The 17,500-nt window shown below is 54.2% G+C and overlaps 1 protein-coding gene across 1 annotated transcript in view; it reads left to right on the forward strand.

Annotated features, from left to right (window-relative positions):
- Positions 1-3,824: 3,824 nt before the first annotated feature.
- The window catches only part of LOC144490626 (BAR/IMD domain-containing adapter protein 2-like), a gene marked incomplete at both ends in the record, with an annotated part of 19,949 nt that continues 6,273 nt past the window's right edge, over positions 3,825-17,500 (forward strand). The window contains 3 exons of the mRNA XM_078208334.1: positions 3,825-3,977; positions 10,854-11,057; positions 13,359-13,572. Coding sequence (XP_078064460.1) covers positions 3,825-3,977; positions 10,854-11,057; positions 13,359-13,572 — 571 coding nt within the window. The remainder of the gene's footprint in view (positions 3,978-10,853; positions 11,058-13,358; positions 13,573-17,500) is intronic.

The raw sequence follows: 17,500 nt of genomic DNA on the forward strand, positions 1-17,500 counted from the left end.
TCACACACACACACTCTCTCTCACAACACACTCTCACACACACACTCTCTCTCACACACTCACTCACACTCTCACACACTCACTCTCTCTCACACACTCACTCTCTCACACACACACACCTCACACACACACACTCTCACACACACACTCTCTCTCACACACACACACTCTCTCACTCACACACTCTCTCTCACACACACACTCTCTCTCACACACACTCTCTCTCACACACTCACTCTCTCACACACACACACTCTCACACACACACTCTCTCTCACACACACACTCTCTCTCACACACACACTCTCTCACACTCACACTCGCTCACACACACACTCTCTCTCACACACACACTCTCTCTCAACACACACTCTCTCTCTCACACACTCACTCTCTCACACACACACACTCTCACACACACACTCTCTCTCACACACACACTCTCTCACACACACACTCTCTCACACACACACTCTCTCACACACTCACTCACTCTCACACACTCACTCTCTCTCACACACTCACTCTCTCACACACACACACTCTCACACACACACTCTCTCTCACACACACACTCTCTCTCACACACACTCTCTCTCACACACACTCTCTCTCTCACTCTCACACTCTCTCTCACACACACACTCTCTCACACACACACTCACTCTCTCACACACTCTCTCTCTCACACACTCTCTCTCTCACACTCTCTCTCTCCACACACTCTCTCTCTCACACTCACTCACTCTCACACACTCTCTCTCACACACTCTCTCTCTCACACACTCTCACTCACTCACTCACTCTCTCTCACACTCTCACACACTCTCTCTCACTCACTCACTCTCTCTCACACACTCTCTCACTCACTCTCTCTCACACTCTCACACACTCTCACTCACTCACTCTCACACAGTCTCACACACACACACACTCTCACACACACACTCTCTCACACACACACACACTCTCTCTCTCACACACATACACTCTCTCACACACACACACTCTCTCACACACACACACACTCTCTCACACACACACTCTCTCACACACACCACACACACACACACACACTCACACACTCTCTCCCTCACACACTCTCCCTCACACACACTCTCTCTGACAGTGCGGCACTCCCTCAGTACTGACCCTCTGACAGTGCGGCACTCCCTCAGTACTGATCCTCTGACAGTGCGGCACTCCCTCAGTACTGATCCTCTGACAGTGCGGCACTCCCTCACTGACCCTCTGACAGAGCGGCACTCCCTCAGTACTGACCCTCTGACAGTGCGGGCACTCCCTCAGCACTGACCCTCTGACAGTGCGGCACTCCCTCAGCACTGGACCCTCTGACAGTGCGGGCCTCCCTCAGCACTGACCCTCTGGACAGTGCGGCCTCCCTCAGCACTGACCCTCTGACAGTGCGGCACTCCCTCAGCACTGACCGTCTGACAGTGCGGCACTCCCTCAGTACTGATCCTCTGACAGTGCGGCACTCCCTCAGCACTGACCCTCTGACAGTGCAGCACTCCCTCAGCACTGACCCTCTGACAGTGCGGCACTCCCTCAGTACTGACCCTCTGACAGTGCGAGACTCCCTCAGTACTGACCCTCTGACAGTGCGGCACTCCCTCAGTACTGACCCTCTGACAGTGCGGCGCTCCCTCAGCACTGACCCTCTGACAGTGCGGCACTCCCTCAGCACTGACCCTCTGACAGTGTGCGGCACTCCCTCAGCACTGACCCTCTGACAGTGTGTGGCACGCCCTCAGCACTGACCCTCTGACAGTGCAGCACTCCCTCAGTACTGACCCTCTGACAGTGCGGCACTCCATCAGTACTGACCCCCTGACAGTGCGGCACTCCCTCAGCACTGACCCTCTGACAGTGCGGCACTCCCTCAGTACTGACCCTCTGACAGTGCAGCACTCCCTCAGGACTGACCCTCTGACAGTGCGGCACTCCCTCAGTACGGACCCTCTGACAGTGCGGCACTCCCTCAGTACTGACCCTATGACAGTGCGGCACTCCCTCAGCACTGACCCTCTGACAGTGCGGCACTCCCTCAGCACTGACCCTCTGACAGTGTGGCACTCCCTGACTACTGACCCTCTGACAGTGCGGTACTCCCTCAGTACTGACCCTCTGACAGTGCAACACTCCCTCAGTACTGACCCTCTGACAGTGCGGCACTCCCTCAGCACTGACCCTCTGACAGTGCGGCACTCCATCAGCACTGACCCTCTGACAGTGCGGCACTCCCTCAGCACTGACCCTCTGACAGTGCGGCACTCCCTCAGCACTGACCCTCTGACAGTGTAGCACTCCCTCAGTACTGACCCTCTGACAGTGCGGCACTCCCACAGCACTGACCCTCTGACAGTGCGGCACTCCCTCAGCACTGACCCTCTGACAGTGCGGCACTCCCTCAGTACTGACCCTCTGACAGTGCAGCACTCCCTCAGCACTGACCCTCTGACAGTGCGGCACTCCCCTCAGTACTGACTCTCTGACAGTGCGGCACTCCCTCAGTACTGACCCTCTGACAGTGCGGCACTCCCTCAGTACTGACCCTCTGACAGTGCGGCACTCCCACAGCACTGACCCTCTGACAGTGCGGCACTCCCTCAGTACTGACCCTCTGACATGCGGCACTCCCTCAGTACTGACTGCCCAACAGTGTGACACTCCCTCAGCACTGACCCTCTGACAGTGCGGCACTCCCTCAGCACTGACCCTCTGACAGTGCGGCACTCCCTCAGTACTGACCCTCTGACAGTGCGGCCCTCCCTCAGTACTGACCCTCTGACAGTGCGGCACTCCCCCAGTACTGACCCTCTGACAGTGCGGCACTCCCTGGGTACTGACCCTCTGACAGTGCGGTACTCCTCAGTACTGACCCTCTGACAGTGCGGCACTCCCTCAGTACTGACCGCCCAACAGCGTGACACTCCCTCAGCACTGAAACTCTGACAGTGCGGCACTCCCTCAGTACTGACCCTCTGACAGTGCGGCACTCCCTCAGCACTGACCCTCTGACAGTGCGGCACTCCCTCAGTACTGACCCTCTGACAGTGCGGCACTCCCTCAACACTGACCCTCTGACAGTGCGGCACGCCCTCAGCACTGACCCTCTGACAGTGCGGCACTCCCTCAGTACTGACCCTCTGACAGTGCGGCACTCCCTCAGTACTGTCCCTCTGACAGTGCGGTACTCCCTCAGCACTGACCCTCTGACAGTGCGGCACTCCCTCAGTACTGACCCTCTGACAGTGCGGCACTCCCTCAGCACTGACCCTCTGACAGTGCGGCACTCCCTCAGCACTGGCACCGGAAGGGGGGAGTTGTGGGCCTGGATTATGGAGCTTTGACAAAGGGTCATCTGGACTCGAAACGTTGGCTCTTTTCTCTCCTCACAGAGGTTGTCAGACCCGCTGAGATTTTCCAGCATTTTCTCTCTCGATTTCCGATTCTAGCATCCACAGTAAGTTATTTTTTTCTGTCTCTCTGTCCCACTGCTGCTGTCAGACTTTTGAATGGACCTACCTTGCACTAAGTTGATCTTTCTCTACACCCTAGCTATGACTGTAACACTACATTCTGCACTCTCTCCTTTCCATCTCTATGAACAGTATGCTTTGTCTGTCTCGCGCGCAAGAAACAATACTTTTCACAGTATGTGAATACAAGTGACGATAATACAGTGAGGAGTTGTGACGGGGTCCGGAGCTGGCACGGTTCGTGATGTTCTGGGGGACTGGCTGTGTCTCTAACTCTGTTCGCTCTGCCCCCCACCCACACCTTGCCCCCTCTGATTGCAGTTTGTGGAGTTAATCAGTTGCAGGCAGTCTGAACTGGACCAGTTGGTCGCCAAGGGTTACACGGATGCACTGGTGGAGGAACGGCGCCGTTACTGCTTCCTGGTCGATCGCCAGTGTGCTGTTTCCAAACACTTCACCCTCTACCACGTCAAGGCAAGTAACTGGCACAGCCCGGCAGCACCCTAACCTCTGCCCTCCGGCCCTCCGCCCTCCCGCCCCTCCCGTCCCCCGCCCTCCCGCCCCTCCCGTCCCCCGCCCTCCCGCCCCTCCCGCCCCTCCCGCCCCTCCGCCCTCCCGCCCCTCCCTCAACTCTCACCCCTTAACCCTCAACCCTTAACCCTCACCCCTTAACCCTCAACCCTCAACCCTTGCCCTCGCCCTCAACCCTCACCCTAACCCTAACCCCTTAACCTGCAACCCTCAACCATTAACCCTTAACCCTCAACCCTCAACCCTCACCCTAACCCTCACCCCTTAACCCTCAACCCTCAACCCTTGCCCTCGCCCTCAACCCTCACCCTAACCCTAACCCCTTAACCCGCAACCCTCAACCATTAACCCTTAACCCTCAACCCTCACCCTAACCCTAACTCTCACCCCTTAACCCTCAACACTCAACCATTAACCCTTAACCCTCACCCTAACCCTAACCCCTTAACCCACAACCCTCAACCATTAACCCTTAACCCTCAACCCTCACCCTAACCCTAACTCTCACCCCTTAACCCGCAACCCTCAACCATTAACCCTTAACCCTCAACCCTCACCCTAACCCTAACTCTCACCCCTTAACCCGCAACCCTCAACCATTAACCCTTAACCCTCAACCCTCACCCTAACCCTAACTCTCACCCCTTAACCCTCAACCGTCAACCCATAACCCTCAACACTTAACCCTTGCCCTCACCCTAACACTAACCCTAAACCCTCAACCCTCACCCTCACCCTAACTCTCACCCCTTAACCCTCAACCTTTGCCCTCGCCCTAACCCTAACCCTCAACCCTTAACCCTCAACCCTCACCCTAACTCTTCACCCTTAACTCTTCACCCTCAACCCTCAACTCTTAACCCTCACCCTAACCCTCAACACTTAACCCTTGCCCTCACCCTAACACTAACCCTAAACCCTCACCCTCACCCTAACTCTCACCCCTTAACCCTCAACCTTTGCCCTCGCCCTAACCCTAACCCTCAACCCTTAACCCTCAACCCTCACCCTCACCCTAACCCTTCACCCTTAACTCTTCACCCTCAACCCTCAACTCTTAACCCTCAACCCTCAACCCTCACCCTAACTCTTCACCCTTAACTCTTCACCCTCAACCCTCAACTCTTAACCGTCAACCCTCAACCCTCAACCCACAACCCTCACCCGAACCCTTAACCCTTAACCCTTAACCCTTAACCCTTTACGCTTTACCCTTAACCCTTAACCCTTCACCCTTCACCCTTCACCCTTCACCCTTCACCCTTAACCCTTCACCCTCACCCCTTGCCCTCAACCCTTAACCCTCATCATCACCCTAACTTTAAAGTTTAAATTTGATTTATTAGTCACAAGTAAGGATTACATTAACACTGCAATGAAGTCACTGTGAAAATCCCCCAAGTCACCACACTCCGGCACCTGTTCGGGTACACTGAGGGAGAATTTAGCACGGCCAATGCACCCTAACCAGCACGTCTTTCGGACTGTGGGAGGAAACTGGAGCACCCGGAGGAAACCCACGCAGACACGGGGAGAATGTGCAAACTGCACACAGACAGTGACCCGAGCCGGGAATCGAATCCCGTGCTGTACCTGTCCTGGGAGTGTTTGATGGGGACAGTGTAGAGGGAGCTTTACTCTGTATCTAACCCCGTGCTGTACCTGTACTGGGAGTGTTTGATGGGGACAGTGTAGAGGGAGCTTTACTCTGTATCTAACCCCGTGCTGTACCTGTCCTGGGAGTGTTTGATGGGGACAGTGTAGAGGGAGCTTTACTCTGTATCTAACCCCGTGCTGTACCTGTCCTGGGAGTGTTTGATGGGGACAGTGTAGAGGGAGCTTTACTCTGTATCTAACCCCGTGCTGTACCTGTCCTGGGAGTGTTTGGCTGGGACAGTGTAGAGGGAGCTTTACTCTGTATCTAACCCCGTGCTGTATCTGTCCTGGGAGTGTTTGATGGGGACAGTGTAGAGGGAGCTTTACTCTGTATCTAATCCCGTGCTGTATCTGTCCTGGGAGTGTTTGATGGGGACAGTGTAGAGGGAGCTTTACTCTGTATCTAACCCCGTGCTGTACCTGTCCTGGGAGTGTTTGATGGGGACAGTGTAGAGGGAGCTTTACTCTGTATCTAACCCCGTGCTGTCCCTGTCCTGGGAGTGTTTGATGGGGACAGTGTAGGGGGAGCTTTACTCTGTATCTAACCCCGTGCTATACCTGTCCTGGGAGTGTTTGATGGGGACAGTGTAGAGAGAGCTTTACTCTGTATCTAACCCCGTGCTGTACCTGTCCTGGGAGTGTTTGATGGGGACAGTGTCGAGGGAGCTTTACTCTGTATCTAACCCCGTGCTGTACCTGTCCTGGGAGTGTTTGATGGGGACAGTGTAGAGGGAGCTTTACTCTGTATCTAACCCCGTGCTGTACCTGTCCTGGGAGTGTTTGATGGGGACAGTGTAGAGGGAGCTTTACTCTGTATCTAACCCCGTGCTGTACCTGTCCTGGGAGTGTTTGATGGGGACAGTGTAGAGAGAGCTTTACTCTGTATCTAACCCCGTGCTGTACCTGTCCTGGGAGTGTTTGATGGGGACAGTGTAGAGGGAGCTTTACTCTGTATCTAACCCCGTGCTGTACCTGTCCTGGGAGTGTTTGATGGGGACAGTGTATAGGGAGCTTTACTCTGTATCTAACCCCGTGCTGTACCTGTCCTGGGAGTGTTTGATGGGGACAGTGGAGAGGGAGCTTTACTCTGTATCTAACCCCGTACTGTCCCTGTCCTGGGAGTGTTTGATGGGGGACAGTGTAGAATTGAATAGAATAGATTAGAATAGAACAGTACAGCACAGAACAGGCCCTTCAGCCCACGATGTTGTGCCGAGCTTTATCTGAAACCAAGATCAAGCTGTCCCACTCCCTGTCATCCTGGTGTGCTCCATGTGCCTATCCAATAATCGCTTAATTGTTCCTCAAGTGTCTGACTCCACTATCACTGCAGGCAGTCCATTCCACACCCCAACTACTCTCTGCGTAAAGAACCTACCTCTGATATCCTTCCTATATCTCCCACCACGAACCCTATAGTTATGCCCCCTTGTAATAGCTCCATCCACCCGAGGAAATGGTCTTTGAACGTTCACTCTATCTATCCCCTTCATCATTTTATACACCTCTATTAAGTCTCCCCTCAGCCTCCTCCGCTCCAGAGAGAACAGCCCAAGCTCTCTCAACCTTTCCTCATAAGACCTACCCTCCAAACCAGGCAGCATCCTGGTAAATCTCCTCTGCACTCTTTCCAGCGCTTCCACATCCTTCTTATAGTGAGGTGACCAGAACTGCACACAATATTCCAAATGTGGTCTCACCAAGGTCCTGTACAGTTGCAGCATAACCCCACGGCTCTTAAACTCCAACCCCCTGTTCATAAAAGCTAACACACTATAGGCCTTCTTCACAGCTCTATCCACTTGAGTGGCAACCTTTAGAGATCTGTGGATATGGACCCCAAGATCTCTCTGTTCCTCCACAGTCTTCAGAACCCTACCTTTGACCCTGTAATCCACATCTAAATTAGTCCTACCGAAATGAATCACCTCACATTTATCAGGGTTAAACTCCATTTGCCATTTTTCAGCCCAGCTTTGCATCCTATCTATGTCTCTTTGCAGCCTACAACAGCCCTCCACCTCATCCACTACTCCACCAATCTTGGTGTCATCAGCAAATTTACTGATCCACCCTTCAGCCCCCTCCTCTAAGTCATTAATAAAAATCACAAAGAGCAGAGGACCAAGCACTGATCCCTGTGGCACTCCGCTAGCAACCTGCCTCCAATCCGAAAATTTTCCATCCACCACCGCCCTCTGTCTTCGATCAGACAGCCAGTTACCTATCCAATCGGCCAACTTTCCCTCTATCCCACACCTCCTCACTTTCCTCATAAGCCGACCATGGGGGACCTTATCAAACGCCTTACTAAAATCCGTGTATATGACATCAACTGCACTACCTTCATCAACACACTTAGTTACCTCCTCAAAAAATTCAATCAAATTTGTGAGGCACGACTTGCCCTTCACGAATCCGTGCTGACTATCCTGGATTAATCCGCATCTTTCTAAATGGTCGTAAATCCCATCCCTCAGGACCTTTTCCATCAATTTATCAACCACCGAAGTAAGACTAACCGGTCTATAATTACCAGGGTCATTTCTATTCCCTTTCTTAAACAGAGGAACAACATTCGCCACTCTCCAGTCCTCTGGCACCATCCCCGTGGACAGTGAGGACCCAAAGATCAAAGCCAAAGGCTCTGCAATCTCATCCCTTGCCTCCCAAAGAATCCTAGGATATATTTCATCAGGCCCAGGGGACTTATCCACCTTCAGTTTATTCAAAACTGCCAAGACATCCTCCCTCCGAACATCTATTTCCTCCAGCCTATCAGCCTGTAACACCTTCTCTTCCTCAAAAACATGGCCCCTCTCCTTGGTGAACACTGAAGAAAAGTATTCATTCATCACCTCGCCTATCTCTACTGACTCCATACACAAGTTCCCACTACTGTCCTTGACCGGCCCTAACCTCACCCTGGTCATTCTTTTATTCCTCACATAAGAGTAAAAAGCCTTGGGGTTTTCCTTGATCCAACCCGCCAAGGACTTCTCGTGTCCCCTTCTAGCTCTCCTAAGCCCCTTTTTCAGCTCATTCCTTGCTAACTTGTAACCCTCAATCGAGCCATCTGAACCTTGTTTCCTCATCCCTACATAAGATTCCCTCTTCCTTTTCACAAGACATTCCACCTCTTTCATGAACCATGGTTCCCTCACTCGGCCATTTCCTCCCTGCCTGACAGGGACATACCTATCAAGGACACCCAGTATTTGTTCCTTGAAAAAGTTCCACTTTGCATTAGTTCCTTTCTCTGACAGTTTCTGTTCCCAACTTATGCCCCCTAATTCTTGCCTAATCACATCATAATTACCTCTCCCCCAATTGTAAACCTTGCCCTGCCGTACGGCCCTATCCCTCTCCATTGCAATAACAAAAGACACCGAATTGTGGTCACTATCTCCAAAGTGCTCTCCCACAACCAAATCTAACACTTGGCCCGGTTCATTTCCCAGTACCAAATCCAATGTGGCCTCACCTCTTGTCGGCCTATCCACATATTGTGTCAGGAAATCCTCCTGCACACACTGCACAAAAACTGCCCCATCCGAACTATTTGACCTACAAAGGTTCCAATCAAGATTTGTAGAGGGAGCTTTACTCTGTATCTAACCCCATGCTATACATGTCCTGGGAGTGTTTGATGGGGACAGTGTCGAGGGAGCTTTACTCTGTATCTAACCCCATGCTATACATGTCCTGGGAGTGTTTGATGGGGACAGTGCCGAGGGAGCTTTACTCTGTATCTTACCCCGTGATGTACCTGTCCTGGGAGTGTTTGATGGGGGACAGTGTAGAGGGAGCTTTACTCTGTATCTAACCCCTTGCTGTACCTGTCCTGGGAGTGTTTGATAGGGACAGTGTAGAGGGAGCTTTACTCTGTATCTAACCCCGTGCTGTACCTGTCCTGGGAGTGTTTGATGGAGACAGTGTCGAGGGAGCTTTACTCTGTATCTAACTCCGTGTTGTAACTGTCCTGGGAGTGTTTGATGGGGACAGTGTAGAGGGAGCTTTACTCTGTATCTAACCCCGTGCTGTACCTGTTCTGGGAGTGTTTGATGGGGGTCAGTGTAGAGGGAGCTTTACTCTGTATCTAACCCGGTGCTGTACCTGTCCTGGGAGTGTTTGATGGGGGACAGTGTAGAGGGAGCTTTACTCTGTATCTAACGCTGTGCTGTACCTGTCCTGGGAGTGTTTGATGGGGACAGTGTAGAGGGAGCTTTACTCTGTATCTAACCCCGTGCTGTCCCTGTCCTGGGGGTGTTTGATGGGGACAGTGTCGAGGGAGCTTTACTCTGTATCTAACCCCGTGCTGTACCTGTCCTGGGAGTGTTTGATGGGGACAGTGTAGAGGGAGCTTTACTCTGTATCTAACCCCGTGCTGTACCTGTCCTGGGAGTGTTTGATGGGGACAGTGTAGAGGGGGCTTTACTCTGTATCTAACCCCATGCTGTACCTGTCCTGGGAGTGTTTGATGGGGAACAGTGTAGAGGGAGCTTTACTCTGTATCTAACCCCGTGCTGTACCTGTCCTGGGAGTGTTTGATGGGGGACAGTGTAGAGGGAGCTTTACTCTGTATCTAACCCCGTGCTGTACCTGTCCTGGGAGTGTTTGATGGGGACAGTGTAGAGGGAGCTTTACTCTGTATCTAACCCCGTGCTGTACCTGTCCTGGGGGTGTTTGATGGGGACAGTGTAGAGGGGGCTTTACTCTGTATCTAACCCCGTGCTGTACCTGTCCTGGGAGTGTTTGATGGGGACAGTGTAGAGGGAGCTTTACTCTGTATCTAACCCCGTGCTGTACCTGTCCTGGGAGTGTTTGATGGGGACACTGTAGAGGGAGCTTTACTCTGTATCTAACGCCGTGCTGTACCTGTCCTGGGAGTGTTTGATGGGGACAGTGTAGAGGGAACTTTACTCTGTATCTAACCCCGTGCTGTACCTGTCCTGGGAGTGTTTGATGGGGACAGTGTAGAGGGAGCTTTACTCTGTATCTAACCCCGTGCTGTACCTGTCCTGGGAGTGTTTGATGGGGACAGTGTAGAGGGAGCTTTACTCTGTATCTAACCCCGTGCTGTCCCTGTCCTGGGAGTGTTTGATGGGGACAGTGTGGGGAGAGTTTGACTTCGCTGTGACTCTGTTGTTTCCGTGTTGCCAGGTGAAGGACCTGGTTAGCCACAAATTGGTGAGTTGGCAGAATTCGTGCTCGGACCCCTGCCAGATCCCAGAGAGAGCCATGGCTCTGGTGAAGCAGACAGCCACCCGAGACACCCGAGACACCAGCCCTGAACCCAAACCCTCTGCCAAACCCCCGGGGGCACCGTCTGAACCGGCAGGGGGCAGCGGAGGCTCCGCAGGCCCGGTGAGTCTCATGCTGTCCGATTATACCCAGTGTCGTACCGACTCCTGCCCAGCACCCTGCAGGAGGGGTCATTGGGCGGGCAAGATAGTTCCCGAGGGAGCCGGGAGTCTCTCACTCGCTGTGGGTGAGGGTGTGAGGGTAGTGAGGGAGATGGGAGTCTCTCACTCGCTGTGGGTGAGGGTAGTGAGGGAGACGGGAGTCTCTCACTCGCTGTGGGTGAGGGTAGTGAGGGAGACGGGAGTCTCTCACTCGCTGTGGGTGAGGGTAGTGAGGGAGACGGGAGTCTCTCACTCGCTGTGGGTGAGGGAGGGAGGGAGCCGGGAGTCTCTCACTCGCTGTGGGTGAAGGTAGTGAGGGAGCCGGGAGTCTCTCACTCGCTGTGGGTGAGGGTAGTGAGGGAGACGGGAGTCTCTCACTCGCTGTGGGTGAGGGGAGTGAGGGAGACGGGAGTCTCTCACTCGCTGTGGGTGAGGGTAGTGAGGGAGACGGGAGTCTCTCACTCGCTGTGGGTGAGGGGAGTGAGGGAGACGGGAGTCTCTCACTCGCTGTGGGTGAGGGTAGTGAGGGAGACGGGAGTCTCTCACTCGCTGTGGGTGAGGGTAGTGAGGGAGATGGGAGTCTCTCACTCGCTGTGGGTGAGGGTAGTGAGGGAGACGGGAGTCTCTCACTCGCTGTGGGTGAGGGTAGTGAGGGAGACGGGAGTCTCTCACTCGCTGTGGGTGGGGGTAGTGAGGGAGACGGGAGTCTCTCACTCGCTGTGGGTGAGGGTAGTGAGGGAGACAGGAGTCTCACTCGCTGTGGGTGAGGGTGGTGAGGGAGACGGGAGTCTCTCACTCGCTGTGGGTGGGGGTAGTGAGGGAGACGGGAGTCTCTCACTCGCTGTGGGTGAGGGTAGTGAGGGAGACGGGAGTCTCTCACTCGCTGTGGGTGAGGGTAGTGAGGGAGATGGGAGTCTCTCACTCACAGTGGGTGAGGGGAGTGAGGGAGACGGGAGTCTCTCACTCGCTGTGGGTGAGGGTAGTGAGGGAGACGGGAGTCTCTCACTCGCTGTGGGTGAGGGTAGTGAGGGAGACGGGAGTCTCTCACTCGCTGTGGGTGAGGGGAGTGAGGGAGACGGGAGTCTCTCACTCGCTGTGGGTGAGGGTAGTGAGGGAGACGGGAGTCTCTCACTCGCTGTGGGTGAGGGTAGTGAGGGAGATGGGAGTCTCTCACTCGCTGTGGGTGAGGGTGGTGAGGGAGACGGGAGTCTCTCACTCGCTGTGGGTGAGGGTAGTGAGGGAGACGGGAGTCTCTCACTCGCTGTGGGTGAGGGTAGTGAGGGAGACGGGAGTCTCTCACTCGCTGTGGGTGAGGGTAGTGAGGGAGACGGGAGTCTCTCACTCGCTGTGGGTGAGGGTAGTGAGGGATACGGGGTCTCTCACTCGCTGTGGGTGGGGGTAGTGAGGGAGACGGGAGTCTCTCACTCGCTTTGGGTGAGGGGAGTGAGGGAGAGGGGAGTGAGGGAGACGGGAGTCTCGCTCCCTCTTGGTGAGGGGGAGTGAGGGAGACGGGAGTCTCTCACTCGCTGTGGGTGAGGGGAGTGAGGGAGACGGGAGTCTCGCTCCCTCTTGGTGAGGGGGAGTGAGGGAGACGGGAGTCTCTCGCTCGCTCTGGGTGAGGGGAGTGAGGGAGCCTCTCGCTCCCTCTGGGTGTGGGTAGTGAGGGAGACGGGAGTCTCTCGCTCTCTCTGGGTGTGGGGAGTGAGGGAGCCTCTCGCTCCCTCTGGGTGAGGATAGTGAGGGAGCCTCTCGCTCCCTCTGGGTGTGGGGAGTGAGGGAGCCTCTCGCTCCCTCTGGGTGTGGGGAGTGAGGGAGCCTCTCGCTCCCTCTGGGTGTGGGGAGTGAGGGAGCCTCTCGCTCCCTCTGGGTGTGGGGAGTGAGGGAGCCTCTCGCTCCCTCTGGGTGTGGGGAGTGAGGGAGCCTCTCGCTCCCTCTGGGTGTGGGGAGTGAAGGAGCCTCTCGCTCCCTCTGGGTGTGGGGAGTGAGGGAGCCACTCGCTCCCTCTGGGTGTGGGGAGTGAGGGAGCCTCTCGCTCCCTCTGGGTGTGGGGAGTGAGGGAGCCTCTCGCTCCCTCTGGGTGTGGGGAGTGAGGGAGCCTCTCGCTCCCTCTGGGTGTGGGGAGTGAGGGAGCCTCTCGCTCCCTCTGGGTGTGGGGAGTGAGGGAGCCTCTCGCTCCCTCTGGGTGAGGGTGGGGTTGCCTCAGTTCCCTCTGTTCCGGGTATTCATCGCCTCTGTTGCTCTCTTTCCGATTCACGTTGGGCAGCGATCCATTGCTCAAGTATCTCATCCCGTTGCCAATGGACAAACACAGAAGAAGCGTGCGATGGAGGTGGTTCCTCTGAGAGTATCGACGAGCCCGTCTCCAGCCCCCAACACAAGCTGCTCTGTGCCCCCTCCTCCCAAAACCAACAGTAACACCACCAGCACTCTGCCCACTCGAAAAACAGCCAGTGAGCATCACAGAGATCCCAAATCCGGTAAGGGACAACCGCAAACTAAACACACAGTATCTGTCTTCAGTTAGAGAGAGAGAGAGACCAGGTTCCTGCTCCCGATCCCTGTCCAGTGATCCCTGGGTTAGAGAGAGAGAGGGGAAATCAGCCAGGGTTCCTGCTCCTGATCCCTGTCCAGTGATCCCTGGGTTAGAGAGAGAGAGAGAGGGGAAATCAGCCAGGGTTCCTGCTCCTGATCCCTGTCCAGTGATCCCTGGGTTAGAGAGAGAGGGGAAATCAGCCAGGGATCCTGCTCCTGATCCCTGTCCAGTGATCCCTGGGTTAGAGAGAGAGAGAGAGAGGGGAAATCAGCCAGGGTTCCTGCTCCTGATCCTTGTCCAGTGATCCCTGGGTTAGAGAGAGAGAGAGGAAATCAGCCAGGGTTCCTGCTCCTGATCCCTGTCCAGTGATCCCTGGGTTAGAGAGAGAGAGGGGAAATCAGCCAGGGTTCCTGCTCCTGATCCCTGTCCAGTGATCCCTGGGTTAGAGAGAGAGAGGGGAAATCAGCCAGGGTTCCTGCTCCTGATCCCTGTCCAGTGATCCCTGGGTTAGAGAGAGAGAGGGGAAATCAGCCAGGGTTCCTGCTCCTGATCCCTGTCCAGTGATCCCTGGGTTAGAGAGAGAGAGAGGGGAAATCAGCCAGGGTTCCTGCTCCTGATCCTTGCCCAGTGATCCCTGGGTTAGAGAGAGAGAGGGGAAATCAGCCAGGGTTCCTGCTCCTGATCAGTGTCCAGTGATGATGTGGAGATGCTGGCGTTGGACTGGGGTGGGCACAGTAAGAAGTCTCACAACACCAGGTTAAAGTCCAACAGGTTTATTTGGAATCGGGAGTTTTCGGAGCGCCGTTCCATCATCAGGTGAGTGAGGAGTTGTCTTAGAATCATCGAAACCCTACAGGGCAGAAAGAGGCCATTCGGCCCATCGGGTCTGCACCGACCACAATCCCACCCAGGCCCTACCCCCATATCCCTCCATATTTTACCCGCTAATCCCTCTAACCTACACATCCCAGGACACTAAGGGGCAATTTTAGCATGGCCAATCAACCTAACCCGTACATCTTTGGACTGTGGGAGGAAACCGGAGCACCCGGAGGAAACCCACGCAGACACGAGGAGAATGTGCAAACTCCACACAGACAGTGACCCGAGCCGGGAATCGAACCCAGGTCCCTGGAGCTGTGAAGCAGCAGTGCTAACCACTGTGCTACCGTGCCGTCCAAACCAGTTGTGTTCACAAACAGAGCATATGCGGTCAAGAAGGCGTATGGCGTACTAGCCTTCATTAATCGAGGGATTGAGTTTAGGAGTCGGGAGATAATGCTGCAGCTTTATAGGACCCTGGTTAGACCCCACTTGGAGTACTGCGCGCAGTTCTGGTCACCTCATTACAGGAAAGATGTTGAAGCCATTGAAAGGGTGCAGAGGAGATTTACAAGGATGTTGCCTGGATTGGGGGGCATGCCTTATGAGGATAGGTTGAGGGAGCTTGGTCTCTTCTCCCTGGAGAGACGAAGGATGAGAGGTGACCTGATAGAGGTTTACAAGATGTTGAGGGGTCTGGATAGGGTGGACTCTCAGAGGCTATTTCCAAGGGCTGAAATGGTTGCTACGAGAGGACACAGGTTTAAGGTGCTGGGGGGTAGGTACAGGGGGGATGTCAGGGGTAAGTTTTTCACTCAGAGGGTGGTGGGTGAGTGGAATCGGCTGACGTCGGTGGTGGTGGAGGCAAACTCGTTGGGGTCTTTTAAGAGACTTCTGGATGAGTACATGGGATTTAATGGGATTGAGGGCTATAGATAGGCCTAGAGGTGGGGATGTGATCGGCGCAACTTGTGGGCCGAAGGGCCTGTTTGTGCTGTGACTTTCTATGTTCTATGTTCTATGTTCTATATACAGACACAAACTCAATTTACAGAATAATAGTTGGAATGCGAGTCTTTACAGGTAATCAAGTCTTAAAGGTACAGACAATGTGAGTGGAGAGAGGGTTCAGCACAGGTTAAAGAGATTGTCTCCAGACAGGACAGCCATAGAGGTTTACAGCATGGAAACAGGCCCTTTGGCCCAACTGGTCCATGCCGCCCTTTTTTTAAACCCCTAAGCTAATCCCAATTGCCCGCATTTGGCCCATATCCCTCTATACCCATCGTACCCATGTAACTATCTAAATGCTTCTTAAAAGATAAAATTGTACCCACCTCTACTACTGCCTCTGGCAGCTTGTTCCAGACACTCACCACCCTCTGTGTGAAAACATTGTCCCTCTGGACACTTTTGTATCTCTCCCCTCTCACCTTAAACCTTTGCCCTCTAGTTTTAGACTCCCCTACCTTTGGGAAAAGATATTGACTATCGAGCTGATCTGTGACCCTCATTATTTTACAGACCTCTATAAGATCACCCCTCAGTTAGTGAGATTTTGCAAGCCCAGGCAAGTCGTGGGGGTTACAGATAGTGTGACATGAACCCAAGATCCCAGTTTAGGCCGTCCTCATGTGTGCGGAACTTGGCTATCAGTTTCTGCTCAGCGACTCTGTGCTGTCGTGTGTTGTGAAGGCCGCCTTGGAGAACACTGTTCCGTGTGTCTGGATGAAGAACTGGTTGTTGAAGGTGAAGACATTGTGGTCCAGGATGAAGTGGATGAGATGTAAAATTGTATCTGGAAACTGGCAGTTGATGGCATTGAGTACTGAGGCCGTTGCAGCAATGCCATCATCGTGGGGGATGCTGGTGTCGAGTGCCGAGACATCCATTGTGACGAGGAGTGCTCCTGGTTCAACTGCTCCATGTGTGCTGAGTTTCTGTAGGAAGTCCGCAGTGTCGCGACAAAAGCTGGGGTTCTTTGTACAATGGGTTTCAGGATGCCCTCGACATAGCCGGAGAGGTTCTCGAAACGGGTTCCCATTGCCTGAAACGATGGGACGGCCGGGTGTGTTTGCCTTGTGTATCTTCGGGAGGAACAGCCATGGGGACCAAATTCACACCTCAATATGCCAACATCTTCATGCACAGGTTCGAACAAGACTTCTTCACCGCACAGGACCTTCAACCGATGCTATACACGAGATACATCGATGACATTTTCTTCCTTTGGAGTCATGGTGAACAATCACTGAAACAACTCTATGATGACATCAACAAGTTCCATCCCACCATCAGACTCACCATGGACTACTCTCCGGAATCGGTTGCATTCTTGGACACACGGATCTCCATTAAGGATGGTCACCTCAGCACCTCACTGTACCGCAAGCCCACGGATAACCTCACGATGCTCCACTTCTCCAGCTTCCACCCTAAACACGTTAAAGAAGCCATCCCCTACGGACAAGCCCTCCGAATACACAGGATCTGCTCGGATGAGGAGGATCGCAACAGACACCTCCAGACGCTGAAAGATGCCCTCATAAGAACAGGATATGGCGCTCGACTCATCGATCAACAGTTCCGACGCGCCACAGCGAAAAACCGCACCGACCTCCTCAGAAGACAAACACGGGACACGGTGGACAGAGTACCCTTCGTCGTCCAGTACTTCCCCAGAGCGGAGAAGCTACGGCATCTCCTCCGGAGCCTTCAACATGTCATTGATGAAGACGAACATCTCACCAAGGCCATCCCCACACCCCCACTTCTTGCCTTCAAACAACCGCACAACCTCAAACAGACCATTGTCCGCAGCAAACTACCCAGCCTTCGGGAGAACAGTGACCACGACACCACACAACCCTGCCACAGCAACCTCTGCAAGACGTGCCGGATCATCGACACGGACGCCATCATCTCACGTGAGAACACCATCCACCAGGTACACGGTACCTACTCTTGCAACTCGGCCAACGTTGTCTACCTGATACGCTGCAGGAAAGGATGTCCCGAGGCATGGTACATTGGGGAGACCATGCAGACGC

This window comes from Mustelus asterias, unplaced genomic scaffold (assembly GCF_964213995.1).
Source record: "Mustelus asterias unplaced genomic scaffold, sMusAst1.hap1.1 HAP1_SCAFFOLD_3522, whole genome shotgun sequence".
NCBI lineage: Eukaryota > Metazoa > Chordata > Chondrichthyes > Carcharhiniformes > Triakidae > Mustelus > Mustelus asterias.